The sequence below is a fragment of the Aphis gossypii genome, unplaced genomic scaffold (assembly GCF_020184175.1).
Source record: "Aphis gossypii isolate Hap1 unplaced genomic scaffold, ASM2018417v2 Contig00892, whole genome shotgun sequence".
In the NCBI taxonomy this organism is placed as follows: Eukaryota; Metazoa; Arthropoda; class Insecta; order Hemiptera; family Aphididae; genus Aphis; species Aphis gossypii.
Window position 1 is genome coordinate 22,308 of NW_026083345.1, and position 14,433 is coordinate 36,740.

At 29.0% G+C, this 14,433-nt stretch overlaps 2 protein-coding genes and 1 pseudogene across 2 annotated transcripts; 2 read left to right on the forward strand and 1 right to left on the reverse strand.

Moving 5' to 3' along the window:
• Window positions 1-2,569: 2,569 nt before the first annotated feature.
• On the reverse strand, window positions 2,570-3,873 carry LOC126555519 (THAP domain-containing protein 1-like; annotated as a pseudogene).
• A 1,365-nt stretch (window positions 3,874-5,238) lies between these two features.
• On the forward strand, window positions 5,239-12,489 carry LOC114126339 (zinc finger MYM-type protein 1-like). The gene is made up of 2 exons (XM_050210433.1): window positions 5,239-5,263; window positions 10,214-12,489. Exons 1-2 carry the CDS (start codon window positions 5,239-5,241, stop codon window positions 12,487-12,489), a joined length of 2,301 nt encoding a protein of 766 aa, XP_050066390.1.
• A 1,206-nt stretch (window positions 12,490-13,695) lies between these two features.
• On the forward strand, window positions 13,696-14,355 carry LOC126555521 (uncharacterized). The gene is made up of 2 exons (XM_050210435.1): window positions 13,696-14,044; window positions 14,115-14,355. The coding sequence occupies exons 1-2, from the start codon at window positions 13,962-13,964 to the stop codon at window positions 14,353-14,355; spliced, it is 324 nt and encodes a 107-aa protein (XP_050066392.1). The 5' UTR covers window positions 13,696-13,961.
• Window positions 14,356-14,433: the final 78 nt, after the last annotated feature.

The following is a 14,433-nucleotide window of genomic DNA, read 5'->3' on the forward strand; positions in this document are numbered from 1 at the left end:
AGGCAATGTTTACAAAACAATATTATCAGTATTCAGTTATCCTAGTATATTAATTAATCAAATAAGTATAATTTAGTCTGAACAATGATCTTTGAAATCTAATTAATTCAAAATATTGCTTAATATTATATTTTGTTACATACCTAACCTATGTTATATCCATTTACTTTATTAATTTATAGCAGTGTGAAGAATTAATATAGACATTATTGTGGGAATTACTTAGGTAAGTACCTATTTGGTTTCACCACCACTGGAAACAAATTTAATATAGGTAGGTAGGTACACTTTTTTTGTCAACTTTTTATTTTGGTACTGATATCAACTTTTCTTTCCACATGTGTGTGTAGACTATATACCTAGAGAATATTGTTTATTATGTCTCAACATGAAAACAAATATTTTTTGTTATATTTATATATTTATTTATGTAGAATGTAGATACAAAAGTTTAATTAATATTTTTAACAATTAACAAAATTTGTTTAAACTTGTAAGTGAACAATTTTATGAAAATAAATTAACAAAACTAAATTAAATTAAAAACTTAAAATATAACAAACAAAAGGCTTATTGGTGATAAAATAAAATAGCTTTAGTCAGCGTGTGGCGTTTATTCACAGGGTTAAGTATATTAGTAGAAAACATTTTTCCATAGGTATGTAAACGTACACTCAAATATTTTTTTATAATTATTTGTATCAAAACCATTTTATGAGGACGGTCTAATAATGATATGTTCTCACATATTAAATCACTAAAAATATTATTATTTAATGCTAATAAGTTATTGCGACTCAAAATTATTTTTCCTTCCAAGTTAGAAATATTTAAAAGTTTTAAATTATCTGTATAAAACAGTAACATTTTTTCAGCCTCAACAATAACTTTGAAAACACTATCAGAGGGTAATATAAGACCACCACGGTTTTTGAAGTAACCAAATCGCAAATGAATATCTGAAGAACAATAATCATGGTCAATGGATTTCCTTAAAAGAGCAGTATACATGATTTACATTCTATTTTTAGGATAATTTTTCTAACAATAAATCCTGAAATGTAAAATAAAACATTGTCTTTAGCATCTTTCATAAGGGAATTTCTACAATTTAACAATTTCAACCTATTACTAGTTTCATCATCAATCATTATTGTGTCATTTTCATCATCATCACCATTGTCAATTAATGTTAATTTCCTATTCCATTTAAAATCTAGTATAGATCCAAACGAATCGTCTTCAAATGTGTTGCAGTTTCCATTTGTCTGACATTTTAATGCATTTTTCATAAGGATCTGCTTCATAGCAGTTTTGAATTGTTGAACATTGGGATTATTATTAGATCCATACCTCTGTCTTATACGAGCAAAAAAAATTTCTAGATGGTCTTGGGAAAACTTATAAGAAAGAATATACTTAAATTCTGGACACTCAATAAATAATGATTTTGCAGTACCAAACATTGACTTAACAGCAGTGGCAAAACCAAAAATAAAAGTTTTTTTATTGTCTTATACAATAGTATCACCAATATTCAAAGAAAACAGATAATCAATTAAAGGTAATATTGTATTTTCCATATACTGAATATTAGATTTAAAAATAGCGGATTTAAACCCTTTGGCAAAATGGTTTCGTGCATTTAAAAAATCAAAAAGCCTATCAATATTGCGACAGTATTCTACAGTAGCCTCTGTATTTGAAAAATTAGGATAGTTTATTAATCTAAGGTAGTCTAAAGCATCTGCAGTTGATGTGCTAAGAGTTTGGGCAGCAAATTTTACTTTCATTTTGTTATTTTTCCAAAATATGTGTGATGCACTTAATTTATTAGAGAATTTGAAACTTAATTCTTGTTGTATAAAATATAAATTTTCAATGTAACTCCACAGAATTGTCCCTTTGTTTGAATGTATTTCTTTTATGTTCCCCAATGTGTTCCTAGCCAATTTCAACATATGACATGTGTCGGGTATAAAATAAACATTGTCATTTGTAATTGGGTGTTTAAAGCTACATTGAATATCATCATAGTTATTTACATCTAAATTATAACCTAAATTTTTCATAGTTGAAAAATTTGTAGAACAACCATCGCATGTTATAGACCAAACTCTTAAACCAGCAGCATGGGTTAAAGAAAGAGCAGATTTAATAAGTTCAGCCTGAGCTGTTGCTCCTATTTTGTTTTGTAAAACATACCCTATAGGTATCTTCCATTTACCATTACAACTTGTTAGCATGAAAACAAGAGCTTCTGTGGCAGTATAATTTGTACATTCTATATCTAAATTATTACCAAAATCACAATAACCTATGAACTGTTTACTTTTTGGATCCCAAATAATTTGTTGTTTTATAGCCATTGCATCAATAACTAGGTTACAATGTTTATCAAATGGTTCCAATTTTTCAAGTGCAATTAAAACGTCTTTAAAAAACCCAGGTTCACCATTTATGGATGAAGTCCAATTCCTTATTGCTGATACATGTGGAAGAGCTAAGATTGATCTAAAAATGATTTCAATAATTATTAATATTAAATATTTCTAAAATTGTATTTAAATCTTAAATGCATATAAATAAAGCTAATTAAAATATTAATATTAATATAAAAGCCATGTATCTGTTATTTTGTTAAAAATTTGTATATGCAAAATTGCAATTTTACAAACCGGCAATATTGATAAGCTTTGGGTGAATAATAGTGCAATGTCAAAGCAAATTTCTTTATTTCAGCGCTATACCGATGACCTTTAGCATGCCTTTTACAATTTTTTAGCTGATTGAGAAAAATTTCTTGCGAAAGCCCTTCAAATTTACTACTTATAATTTCAATATTTTCACTATTCAACAAACCTTTTTGTTCTAAAGATTTTAATAGTTGTTGTAAATTATTTATCTTTAACTGCTGACGCCTAACTTTTGTTTGAAGCAGTTTCAGTTTTTCTTTAGCTTAGTTGATGTTGAATGAGTTATCGGTGATTTTGGAAACTTTAATCTCCTAGCAGGTGTTACTAATGTAGGAGAGTACGAGTGAGTAAATTTTGAAGGTGTCTTTAATAAAGGAGATATAGAGTGTGGTGTTTTGATAGGTGTTAAATTAATATTTGGTGGTGTACTAGTGACAGATAAATCAATACCAACTGATTCCTTTGATTCCTTTGATTTCAAAATAGTAGTATTTAAGTTAGGTGTAATTGTCATACTGGTACTATGTAGTAATGTTTCATGAATAATTTCAGTATTTAACACTTTTTTAGGAGGTTCCAAACTTCCAGACATAAGAAGGGAAGGAACTGATTCATTTTTTAACATCAATTTATAACTTCCTCCATGTTTTGCTACAAAATCGGAGCGTAAAAAATGGTCACTACACACTCTACTAGAATTATTCGGATTAAATCCTTTACGTTTAACTGCATCAATCCACAATTGTAGTTTATTGGGATCTTTTAAAGGAAACCTACAATTCATCAAATACAAATAATAATCTGATTCATTTTAGATAGATAACTAAAAATTCTCACTTAAAAAAATGTTGGGGACAACCACGTATCTGTCTATTTGTACACCCATGCACTGAGCATGAGACTGGCATAATGGCAAATAATATATAACAATGTAACAATTAATATTTAAAATTCTTAATATAAAAAACCAATTATATTCGCAAATATTCGTAAATCGCAATTCATAATAATCATAATTCATAATATTATGATTTATGGTGAATGGTGCTAATAATAGCATTATCAGTGTCCTCATGATAAGAATAAATGTAAACATTGCCTGCTTTGTAAATGGCGGCCGACTTCAATATCAGTCACAACTGTAATACAAAGACGGCTATCTAGTTTTTGTATATATCTATGGTAATGACATAATAATATTAATAATATTTAACTATACCCATTAATTTATAAATTTTTGTTTTTTTCTCTTTTCTTATCTCTTTGTGTAGTTTTTCTCAGTGGTCTTGTTATTTAAATCATTCAGTCTGATGAATGTCCTTGTTCTTACAAGGCATTCAACAGCATCATTCGGAATACACAAATCTTCAATGTGAGGCATCAGTAAGTTGGTCATATTTTTCATAATATTTTTATTTTTACTAATGCTCTCTTGGTGTAGTTTTTGAAATTCTATTTATAATTTTCTGACTGCCACCATCATATTGTCAGAAGGCATTTTCAAACCACCCTTTGATTTAAAACTAGTCCAACAACTATCAGTTTTATCATCAATTTGTTTGATGAGTTCTCGATATTTATTAGCAAAACGGTTAGCAACATATCCTGCTACATATTGAGAACAATCTAGTTCAAGTTCATTGAAAGGTTCACTGTTTTCCATCTAAAAAGTAAGTATAAATATTTGTCATATTAGTTTCATAATTTATTTTATTTTTTAATTATAACATAACTAATATGTGTAGAAATGACACTTAATAAGTAATAAATGTTTCAAGTCTACAATTAGTTTTAATTTAATTAATGAATAACTAGTTTGTATAGGTACTTCAAATTCAGTTAGTAAGTTAAAACATTCTTTTGGAACTGAAGACTTGGATAAACTTGAACTCGATTCTATATTGGCCATTTCACTATCATGTTCCCTGAGTAGTGTGTTTTGGTCGGTTCTGTATCCCCCGCAAATCCAGCAGATCCAGGTACCCCGCCCTCCCAATCGTGCGTGTGCCATGCCTCGCCCTCCCAATCGTGCGCGTGCCATGCCCCGCCATGCCCCCTCCCATCCATTCCTATCCACTACATGCCCCCCCTCCCCGAAAATTATAAGTAATCGAATTCAATATACTCAATACGATTTAGTTAATTTTAGTTCATAGAGAGTTAGTAGCTGATTAATAATATAATATACAACATAAATAAGTAATTATTGATGAGGTCTCATTATCTTTTATAGAAGTGAAAAATGAAAGTGTCACTTACACTTTTATATTAATTCATCTATATTATCATATATTACATTATATTATACATAACATAGCAAACTATTATTATAATAAATTATTCATTATATTTTCGTATTTTCATTTACCTATATCAGAAATCAATAATCCTACAGTTATCAATAATCAGTCAGTACCTATGTCTCCAAACTTATACTACACAGTACATAAATGAATATAGTTATGTCTTTTATTAGGAATATCAAACACATTTTCCTTGTTATATATTTTTCTTTATTTCGTTTTAAATTATATTAGGCATAATGATCAAAATCATTATCATACTCAGTAAGTATGATAAATAAAAAATAACGTTCTATTTACCCCCCCCCCACCATATACATGTAATCGCAGCAAGCATAACAACACAGGTCCACTTGATATATACTATGGATATAGTAAAAAAATTAAAACATTATATATTTAACTACTTAAAATAAATGGAAATATTTTATAGTAAATGGTTAAATTTCATCTCTTAGTTAAAATATTATCATATACTATCCCATACCTAATATTATAAGCTATTATTATAATAGATGATTCATTATATTTTAATTTATTGAAATAATATTAAGTTAAGTATTAATAGTATTATATTACACGATATGCTCAAAATTGCTCTACTTTATAAATTAAAATAAATATACCTACAATAATATATCATTGTTTGAACAGCCCAGCTAGTTGTTTTAACTGGATTGATCTTATTTTAACGTGGTAAGCAGATATGAAATATTTTAGCAATTAAAAATGTTATTATTACTTAAATACATATCACCATATACACCTTGTAGTGAATAAATAATATGAATAATTTTACCGTGAAATTTATTTCATATGTTTTCAATAGGTAGCAATATTAGACTATCACTTCTAATGTACCATATAATTAATGCACATAGGTAGTTTACTAAATATATCAGTTAATCGTTTCTCAAGCTCGTTATTATACCATGGGTACATAATTGTTTTTTTATATTCGTTTTAGCTCATAACGTGTAGGTAATCATCAATAGAGACTAGAGTTGTATGATATTTATTCCAAGGTGTATTTTAAATAAAACACATACATCGTGGATCATATATTAAACAGGCATGATAAAATCATAATATAATATATTAATTAATAAATATTGTAGTCAAATCCAATGTATGATTAATATAGTATTATTTATATAGTTAAATTCTGATATACTCAATATGATATTTTAGTTAAAAATATAATAATATGTTGGTATTGAAAATCGGGGATAGAATAGTTAATTTTACTTCATGGAAGGTTAGCAACTGATTAATAATATATATATGAAAGATATAGTATTTATAAATATATAAAATATATACTTAAATGAAATAATTACGAGCGCGCGTGTGTGTGTGTGTGTGTGTGTGTGTGTGTGTGTGTGTGTGTGTTGTGTGTGTGTGTGTGCGAGATCACCCATGTTTACTCTACATAACGCTCGTTTACAATAAGGTGTGATAGCATTAGACCTTCACACTTTACATGTACACCTTAATTTTCATTAAATAACTAGTTTTCATGATGTTTTTAGAAATCATCAATATCATATTATTGAGAAATGTTGTAATATTACCATCGATGTACAATATTATAATACGTAGTTATATTTTATAAACATATAGCAGGCCAGCCTGCTAGCCGGGTGTGCCTCGCTCTGCTGTGAAATTCGGTCTAAGTGATATTCGCTCTAAGTGAGTATCCTAGATTGGAGACGGGACTGTAAAGAAAATATCATAAAAAGTCTAGTAGTCACAATTTTAGTTAACCTAACCTCCCGGTGGTTTGGAAGGAGCCGAGGGAGTCCTAACCTAACCTTCGAGGGGGTCGGGTGAAAATCGTGTTATCAAAAACCTAACCTAATCGTTTCCCATTGCATTCCCCTTTCTTTTTGTGTATAAAAAAATGTATTAAGCGAAAATGGTAGTCGAGTGTCTAGCTATCAATCATCACATCACGTACCTTAGTGTGTATCCTAAATCTACATCTGACAATACAATCCACCTGCGCCTCCGACATCGAAGGTCTAATGTTGTATTGTAGGATAATAGCTATAAGTATAAAGTCGAATAACATGTGAGCATTCAAGTCAAGTTGTCAGTTATCATTGGGAAAAATCGAATTAAACTTCATTAAACCCACCACGTAGGCAATCCGACTGCGTCGGATCGCGGACGATGTGTGAATAGTAGGTTATGATACCAATATACTATAATATGAACAATCTCATACCGTGTCCCGTCGCATGCCTAGTTCTTTTTTTCATATTATAAAATTTATTTAGTGAAAATGGTAGTTGAATGTCTAGCTATCAGTCATCATAATACGATGTAAATCGATGTCCGAAAGTTAAATCCATAATTGTCATACTTCCTAATGTCAAAGTTCAGAATATATCAGATGTTGTTTTTGATATGTAGGAAACTATATAAAACATATAAAATGTCATAAAAATTGAAAACATACAGGGGCGCCGGAACAATGGGGGCAGTGGGGGCAATTGCCCCCACAAGATAAATACTGTGGGGGCAAGGCCCCCACGACTTCATGGCCTAATTATATTTACATTTAGCCCACAATAGTACAATACCTAAATATTATTCTATAATTTTGTTCAGCAAGTAATATATTATATCTATTAGTAATTTAAAATACTAAGAATACACATTGCACCGAGTACAGATAGGAAATAAAAATCCAAGAAATGCTGCTATGGCATGCGCATCGCACTTCTATAATTTATTATATTGTAAAACTAATGTAAACATGTTCAATCGCATGCAATTCTTATCGCCGCAGTCTCAGCGACAATAATCGAGTTGCGTGTGTGAGAGAAGTTCTATAACATTGGAAAAACAGACGTGATAAAAATCGCCAGTTTTGACTCTGTTGCGTCGCGTCGTATTATTATAAATTTTTATTTGTGTAATTTTGTTCATAACTTCTGCAAGAGACTAGAATAATTGTGAAAAAAAAGTAAGATTTATTTTCAAATTTCAAATATACGTGTCATAATAATTATTAGGTAAATAACTACATTTTTAGACTCATTTGATTAGGATGAAGCGTCATCGAGTCTCTACAAGTACAATAACACATTTTTTTAAAAAATGTTCAAAAACAGTCGAAGAAAATGGTATGCAATTATTATTTATTTTTATTTAACACATTCGAGACGGACCGTCAAAATCTAAAAGTTACGTTTGAGACGAGTCACGCGTCTGGCGCGTTACAATATTTTACTCATGAAAGACGAATCACGCGTCTCGCGCTTTATGTCTACTAATGAATTTCAAAAATCGATATAAAATTGCTCCACGTGGAGCATTACTGGAATTTGATTCGTAGCGCCTATTGGCTGTTAATAATACATGAATTTATTTGAATTTGAATTAATAATTTGTTTTTTTCTTGGACATTCTCGTATCGGCTTGATGGAGTTTGCTTCTATAGACGACACTAATAATAATTTTATTTATATGATAGTATGTACATTATGTTTTAGATTCTGAACGAAGTGATGAATGTATTGATTTTACAATGTGTGTTTTTTTTTTTTTTTTTTGTGTCTGTGTACAGCATAACTAGTCGAAATAATGCTCCAATTTCAAACTATGGGGGTGGTTTCCGATGTAAAAGTGAATATCCTTGGTGCATTATAGAGGTAAAAAGTTAACATTTTCCAACAGTTTTCAAAAAAATCGAGAAAAACAAAAAAAAAATGACGGAAAAACGGGAATTTTTACGTAAAACCAGTTTTCGACCAAATCGATTTTTTTTTTTGGTTGTAATTCAAAAACTAATCACTGAAAATACTCGAAATTTTCACCAAATGTTAATGTCAGTAGTATCTGTATATAGTAAAATTTTCAAAAAATTTTGACTTTTTTTGAGTTATTTATAGACCACTGAAATTTTCGATTTTTTTGAGAAATTTTTTTTAAAGTGTCGATAAAAAATTTTTGGATGACCAAAAAGTTTTGAAAATTTAATACAAGGTTCCTTATAAGTGGTTTTTATTGTAGCTAAAAAAAATTAAAAATCGTTAGTCACAATTTTTTTTTATAAGAGTTTATAGTTCAAATTTTTACGAAATCTGTCGAAAACGCGAAAATTTGCAAGTAATTTTGAAGTTGTGAAAATCATAAAATTTTTTTCTTTTATAACTAAGTTTTGAAAATTTGGTAAAAGGTTCTCCATACATTTTTCTTCAAATATCTGTAAAAAAACTCTACCGGATTCAGACAAAAATTTTTATGAGTGTTTGAAATTTAAATTTTTACAAAACCGCGCTAAATAACGGTTTAGCCTCAAACGATTTTTGATATTTGTTATAATTCAAAAAGTATAAGTTGTAGATACTTGAAAATTTTACCAGTTATTTAGATTGGCATTTTCTTTATATGATTTAATTTTCAAAATATTTTGAGTTTTTTTGAGCTATTTATAGATAACTGAAATTTTCAATTTTTCTGAAAATTGTTTTTTTATGTGTCGATAAAATCTTTTTGGCCCTATCAAAATACTTGAAAATTTAATACAAAGTTCCTCATAAGTTATTCTTATAGTGATTAAAAAATTATAAGAATACATAGGCACAATTTTTTTTTATTAGCATTTGAAGTTCAAATATTGACAAAAATTCGTCAAAACTATGAATACTTGGAAATTATTTTGTAGGTATATTTCATAAAAATGTTTGTATAAGTAGCTAAGAGTTGAAAATTTAATACAAGGTTTTTCATTAGTTTAGCTTACAATTATTATAAAAGAACTTAAATTTTGTTGTATTCAGGCCATTAAAACATAAACCACCTTTTTCACCAATCACTAGAAATTATATCCTAGGCTGACAAATCATCTTCGTTCAGAATCGTTTTTCGTATACAATGATAACTATCATTGGATTCAAATTTAACACTCCTATAATATATAATAATGATCCATACGGCACCTAATGTACAGCAGAGCGGTACTCACTTGCCCGCTTTTTTATTATTATCTAGTGTATACATACACTACATTGCTTTTACCATTACGATATTATACAGAGCGTGCCAAGTAAACGATTTACGTATTATATTTTAGTAAGGATTATGATTTTTTTTATAAATTTGTTTTTATATTTAAGTTTTTTAGTAATAAATAAATTAAATCGTCTCGAATGTGTTAATGTGTTATATTAATATTTAGTATATAACAATTAACAACTTTAGATTGTGATGAAGAAATTAACGTAGACGACCCTGGTATAAACAAACAATCACAAGCATTAGAAATCATCCCCATTAATGCATCTACACTACCCGTAACAGAAATAAAAACCTCTAAAGACAATATTTATTTAACTGAACAATTTATTCCCAAAAACGATTTTGTATTCCCTAAAACAAATGGAAGATCATGTCAGTTGAAATGGTTTAATTCGTTTAGTTGGCTACATTATGTGAAAGAAAAAAATGTTGTTTTATGTTATCCGTGTACTTTAGCCAGTCAAACTAAAATAACAAAAATAAAAATTCATGGGCAAGAATCGTTTATTGATACTGGGTTTCAAAATTGGAAGAAGGGCATTGAGCGGTTTTCTATACACGAAAAAAGTGAAAACCATAGAGCATCAATAGAATATTTAAATTTTCGTAACAACTCTCGTCCTGTTATATCTTTAATTACTGAACAGTCTTTAAATGAACAAAAAGAAGCTCGTACAGTATTTAAAATTGTTATTAGCTCTATTCGTTACTTAGCTCGTAGTGGTCAAGCTATTCGTGGTGGTACATGGGATTCTGGAAACTTAATTTATTTATTACAAGAGCGTTCACTTGAAAATCCTGCACTAAAAATTTGGCTTGAAAAACGAAACAATTGGTTAAGTGGGGATATTCAAAACGAGTTACTTGAAACTATGGCGCATTTTGTTTTACGGAAGATTAAAAATTCAGTTCTAAAAAGTCCATTTATGGCCATAATGGCTGATGGCACTACAGATATTTCTGGTCAAGAACAGTTTAGCATTTGTTTTCGTTTTTTAAATACAATTTCTTTAAATATAAACGAAATTTTCGTGGGTATGTATAATCCTCCAAGTGGAAATGCTGAAACATTATTTTCTTGCATCGCTGATTTATTGACACGTATGTGTCTTAGTTTTGAAAATGTCAGAGGACTTTGTTTTGACGGAGCGGCAACTATGTCTGGTCATATAAGTGGAGTACAAAAGCGAATTTCTGATGTACAACCTAAATCTATATTTATTCATTGTTCAAATCATTCATTGGACTTAGCATTGAGTGATACTATTAAAACTGTAGATTTTGCTAATGATGCTCTAAATTTAATCAGATTTGTAAGTAATACAATCTTAGATTCATCAAAATGCAAAAACATATTTTCTGGTATTGTTCTTTCGACTAACTTAGATGAAGAAAATGACTATAAAACTGAAAATATACCAGGCATTATTCCTTTTTGTCCTACAAGATGGACAGTCCGAGTAAAAGCAGTTAATAGATTTATAGAAAATTATGAAAGAGTTCTTTTAACAGTACAAGAAATTTTAAAAGATTCAAATTCAATTAGTAAAGATAGACGAGCAGCTCTCCGCGGATATGAGACGAAACTTTGGAAGTTTGAAACTGTTTTTGCTCTGGAATCTTTGTCTTTAATTTTAGGTCCATGTGAGCAGTTGGCTAAAGCTCTGCAAAATATATCATACACTGCTATTGGAGCCAAACATTCATCAGAATTGTTAATAAAAACTCTTACATCGTTACATAATGATGATGTTTTCAATGATACTTGGAATAAAACCAAACAATTAGCCGTCCATCTTAACCTTACAATGCCGAAAAATCCTAGAGTTTGTAAGCCCCCTGCCAAGCTTGAATATTCAACTACACGCACACCTCCAGCCAACATCGACAAAAAAGTTGCTTTAAGAAAAGAATTTTTTGCTTTAATTGATTGTTTGTTGAACGAATTAAATGAAAGATTCACTCAGTCTGGGTTAGACAAAGTAGTATCAATGGAAACTATTTTGATGCGTTCAATCAATAGAGATAAAATTGAAATAAGTGAAATAAAAAAACTTCTCGGTATTCACGTAACTGATTTTAATGTAGATCAATTAGCTGCTCAATTAATAATGCTTCCTAATATTTTAAATTCTGATAATTCCTCAGCAACAATAAAAGATATTGTTGAAATATTTAAAATGTTGCCAGAAACTTCTCGTCAATTGATGAACCAAGTTGAACGGCTTATTATACTGTTATACACAATACCTGCAGCATCAGCCACACCAGAAAGGTCATTTAGTGGGCTCAGGCGTTTAAAAACTTATACACGTTCAACTATGAGTCAAAAGCGGTTGACTCATTTGTTACTACTACACTTAAACCAAACTATTTTGTATGAGATTTCCTTGGATGATATACTAAAAGAGTTCATTAGCCGTACAGCAGAGAGAAAAAGTGTATTTGGTAAAATGTAAATTATTCATTAAAATTTGAACTGTATATTATATTTATTAATATTGTATAATAAAATATAGTTATGGGATTTTTGATTAAAGATTGTACAACAAAGAAACTGTGTATGTGAAAAAGTTAATTATAACTAGAATTTGTATTGTTAATAAATTTTTATACCTACATGATTTGAATTTGTTTAATAAATATTTGTAAGAAAAAAATGTAATTATACCTTTTTTCCCAGCATAGGTGCTGTAAAAATTGGGGAGGGGTGGAGAGTAAGCACCAAAAATTAAACACCACTATTTTTGCTCCTATGCCCTCTAGAATAAAGCTTGAAATATTTTGCCCCCACAGCAAAAAAATCGTTCCGGCGCCCCTGAAAACATAAAAATTCAAAATGTACTCCATTAACGCGTTGTAGTACTACACTTTATATTATACTAATAATAATCGTAATAATATGGTATTAAAAAAAATCGTAGACGTATGTATTTTATCGTATAAAAGTAAGCAATAGCTTTAATTTTCAAAATTCAAATTAAAAAATCAAAAAATAACTTGAAAAGAATGCAATAAATTTAGAGCGTTCGGGTGGCCATGTATATCAAATCGCCGCAGTAGGATCGATTTAATATGTATTAAGGTCCCCACACACTGCAGCGGTAGCGGTGGCGGTGGCGGTGGCGGTGGCGGTAGCGATGGTGGTAGCGGTGGCGGTAACCGCCACCTTGTTCACACTGGAGCGGCGGCGGTGGAATTCTAAATTAATTTATATCATATTCATAAGCGTAAATAATAGGAGCTAAATACTATTTGCGCCTATAACTATATTTTGATATTTTATATTATTTTAATAATGCACGAAATATTCTGATATTCACAATATAGGATATAAAATATTAATATATTAATATATCTACTTTAAATATTTAAATAAGTAATATAGATATCTACCTATAATATTATATACTCGTATAATATATTATATTATTACCTATATAATATAATTACTAAGGTGCACATATTATTAAGTATGTAATAATATACCTTTCAAAGTTTCAAATATATTTTATCATTTAATTTTACGTTCTATACTAAGTTGAATAAATAGGCTTTAATAATTTCTAATAGGTACCTATAGAATCTATACTTAATACTTATAATAGTTTATTTTAACAACTACTTTAATTCAACCAATTTCCTAAAATTAATAATGCCCTAACAATAGTTTAATAGTATAATATTTAATTGTATAGTTTATAATGCATTAGTATTTATTATGTAAACTCAAAACTAAATCTACTAAAAATGTCTAAGAATATTACTAAGAAGTAAGAACGCGCATTGTTTCTTTCTTTATAAGATAACTTATTTGTGATTTTGGCATATAACTATTCATTTGCGATTGATACCTGACCGGATACACTCGTACCTATATTATTTTGTATAATATTATAATTTGGATCATTTTAACTTTAAAACTATAATAATGGACGTATACTTATCGGAATCAGAGTCAGATGATGAAACCTTACTCTTAGTAGCAATGCTCGAAGATGAAGAACAAGAAAGGTATTTTAAATTGTTTTACCGTAGTCTTAATAAATGTGAAAATATTGCATTAAAACATTTTTTTTTTTAGAAAGCCTAAAAGGAAATGTTGGGTTCACGACATTAATAAAGAACGTGAAATAGTTGGAGAATATACTACTCTAATGCCTCAACTAAGAGCAGATCCAATTCGATTTTTCATCTATTTTAGAATGATTCCAGATTATTTTGATGAAATCTTAGGTTGGATTTCAGATGAAATATATAAGATAACCACAAATTTTCGCATGCCGATTTCTCCATCAGAACGACTGGCGATTGCACTAAGGTAATTTTTAAATTAGTTCAATTACTTTAAAAAGGTATGTAATACATTTATTATACTAATACAATAAGTACTATTTTTAAAT

Bases quoted from the DNA above. Each gene is read 5' to 3' on its own strand.
- LOC114126339 (XM_050210433.1), top strand. From the start codon at position 5,239: ATGATCAAAATCATTATCATACTCA. The intron at 5,264-10,213 runs GTAAGTATGATA...TAACAACTTTAG, and splicing joins CAAAATCATTATCATACTCA to ATTGTGATGAAGAAATTAAC.
- LOC126555521 (XM_050210435.1), top strand. From the start codon at position 13,962: ATGGACGTATACTTATCGGAATCAGAGTCAGATGATGAAACCTTACTC. The intron at 14,045-14,114 runs GTATTTTAAATT...TTTTTTTTTTAG, and splicing joins GAAGATGAAGAACAAGAAAG to AAAGCCTAAAAGGAAATGTT.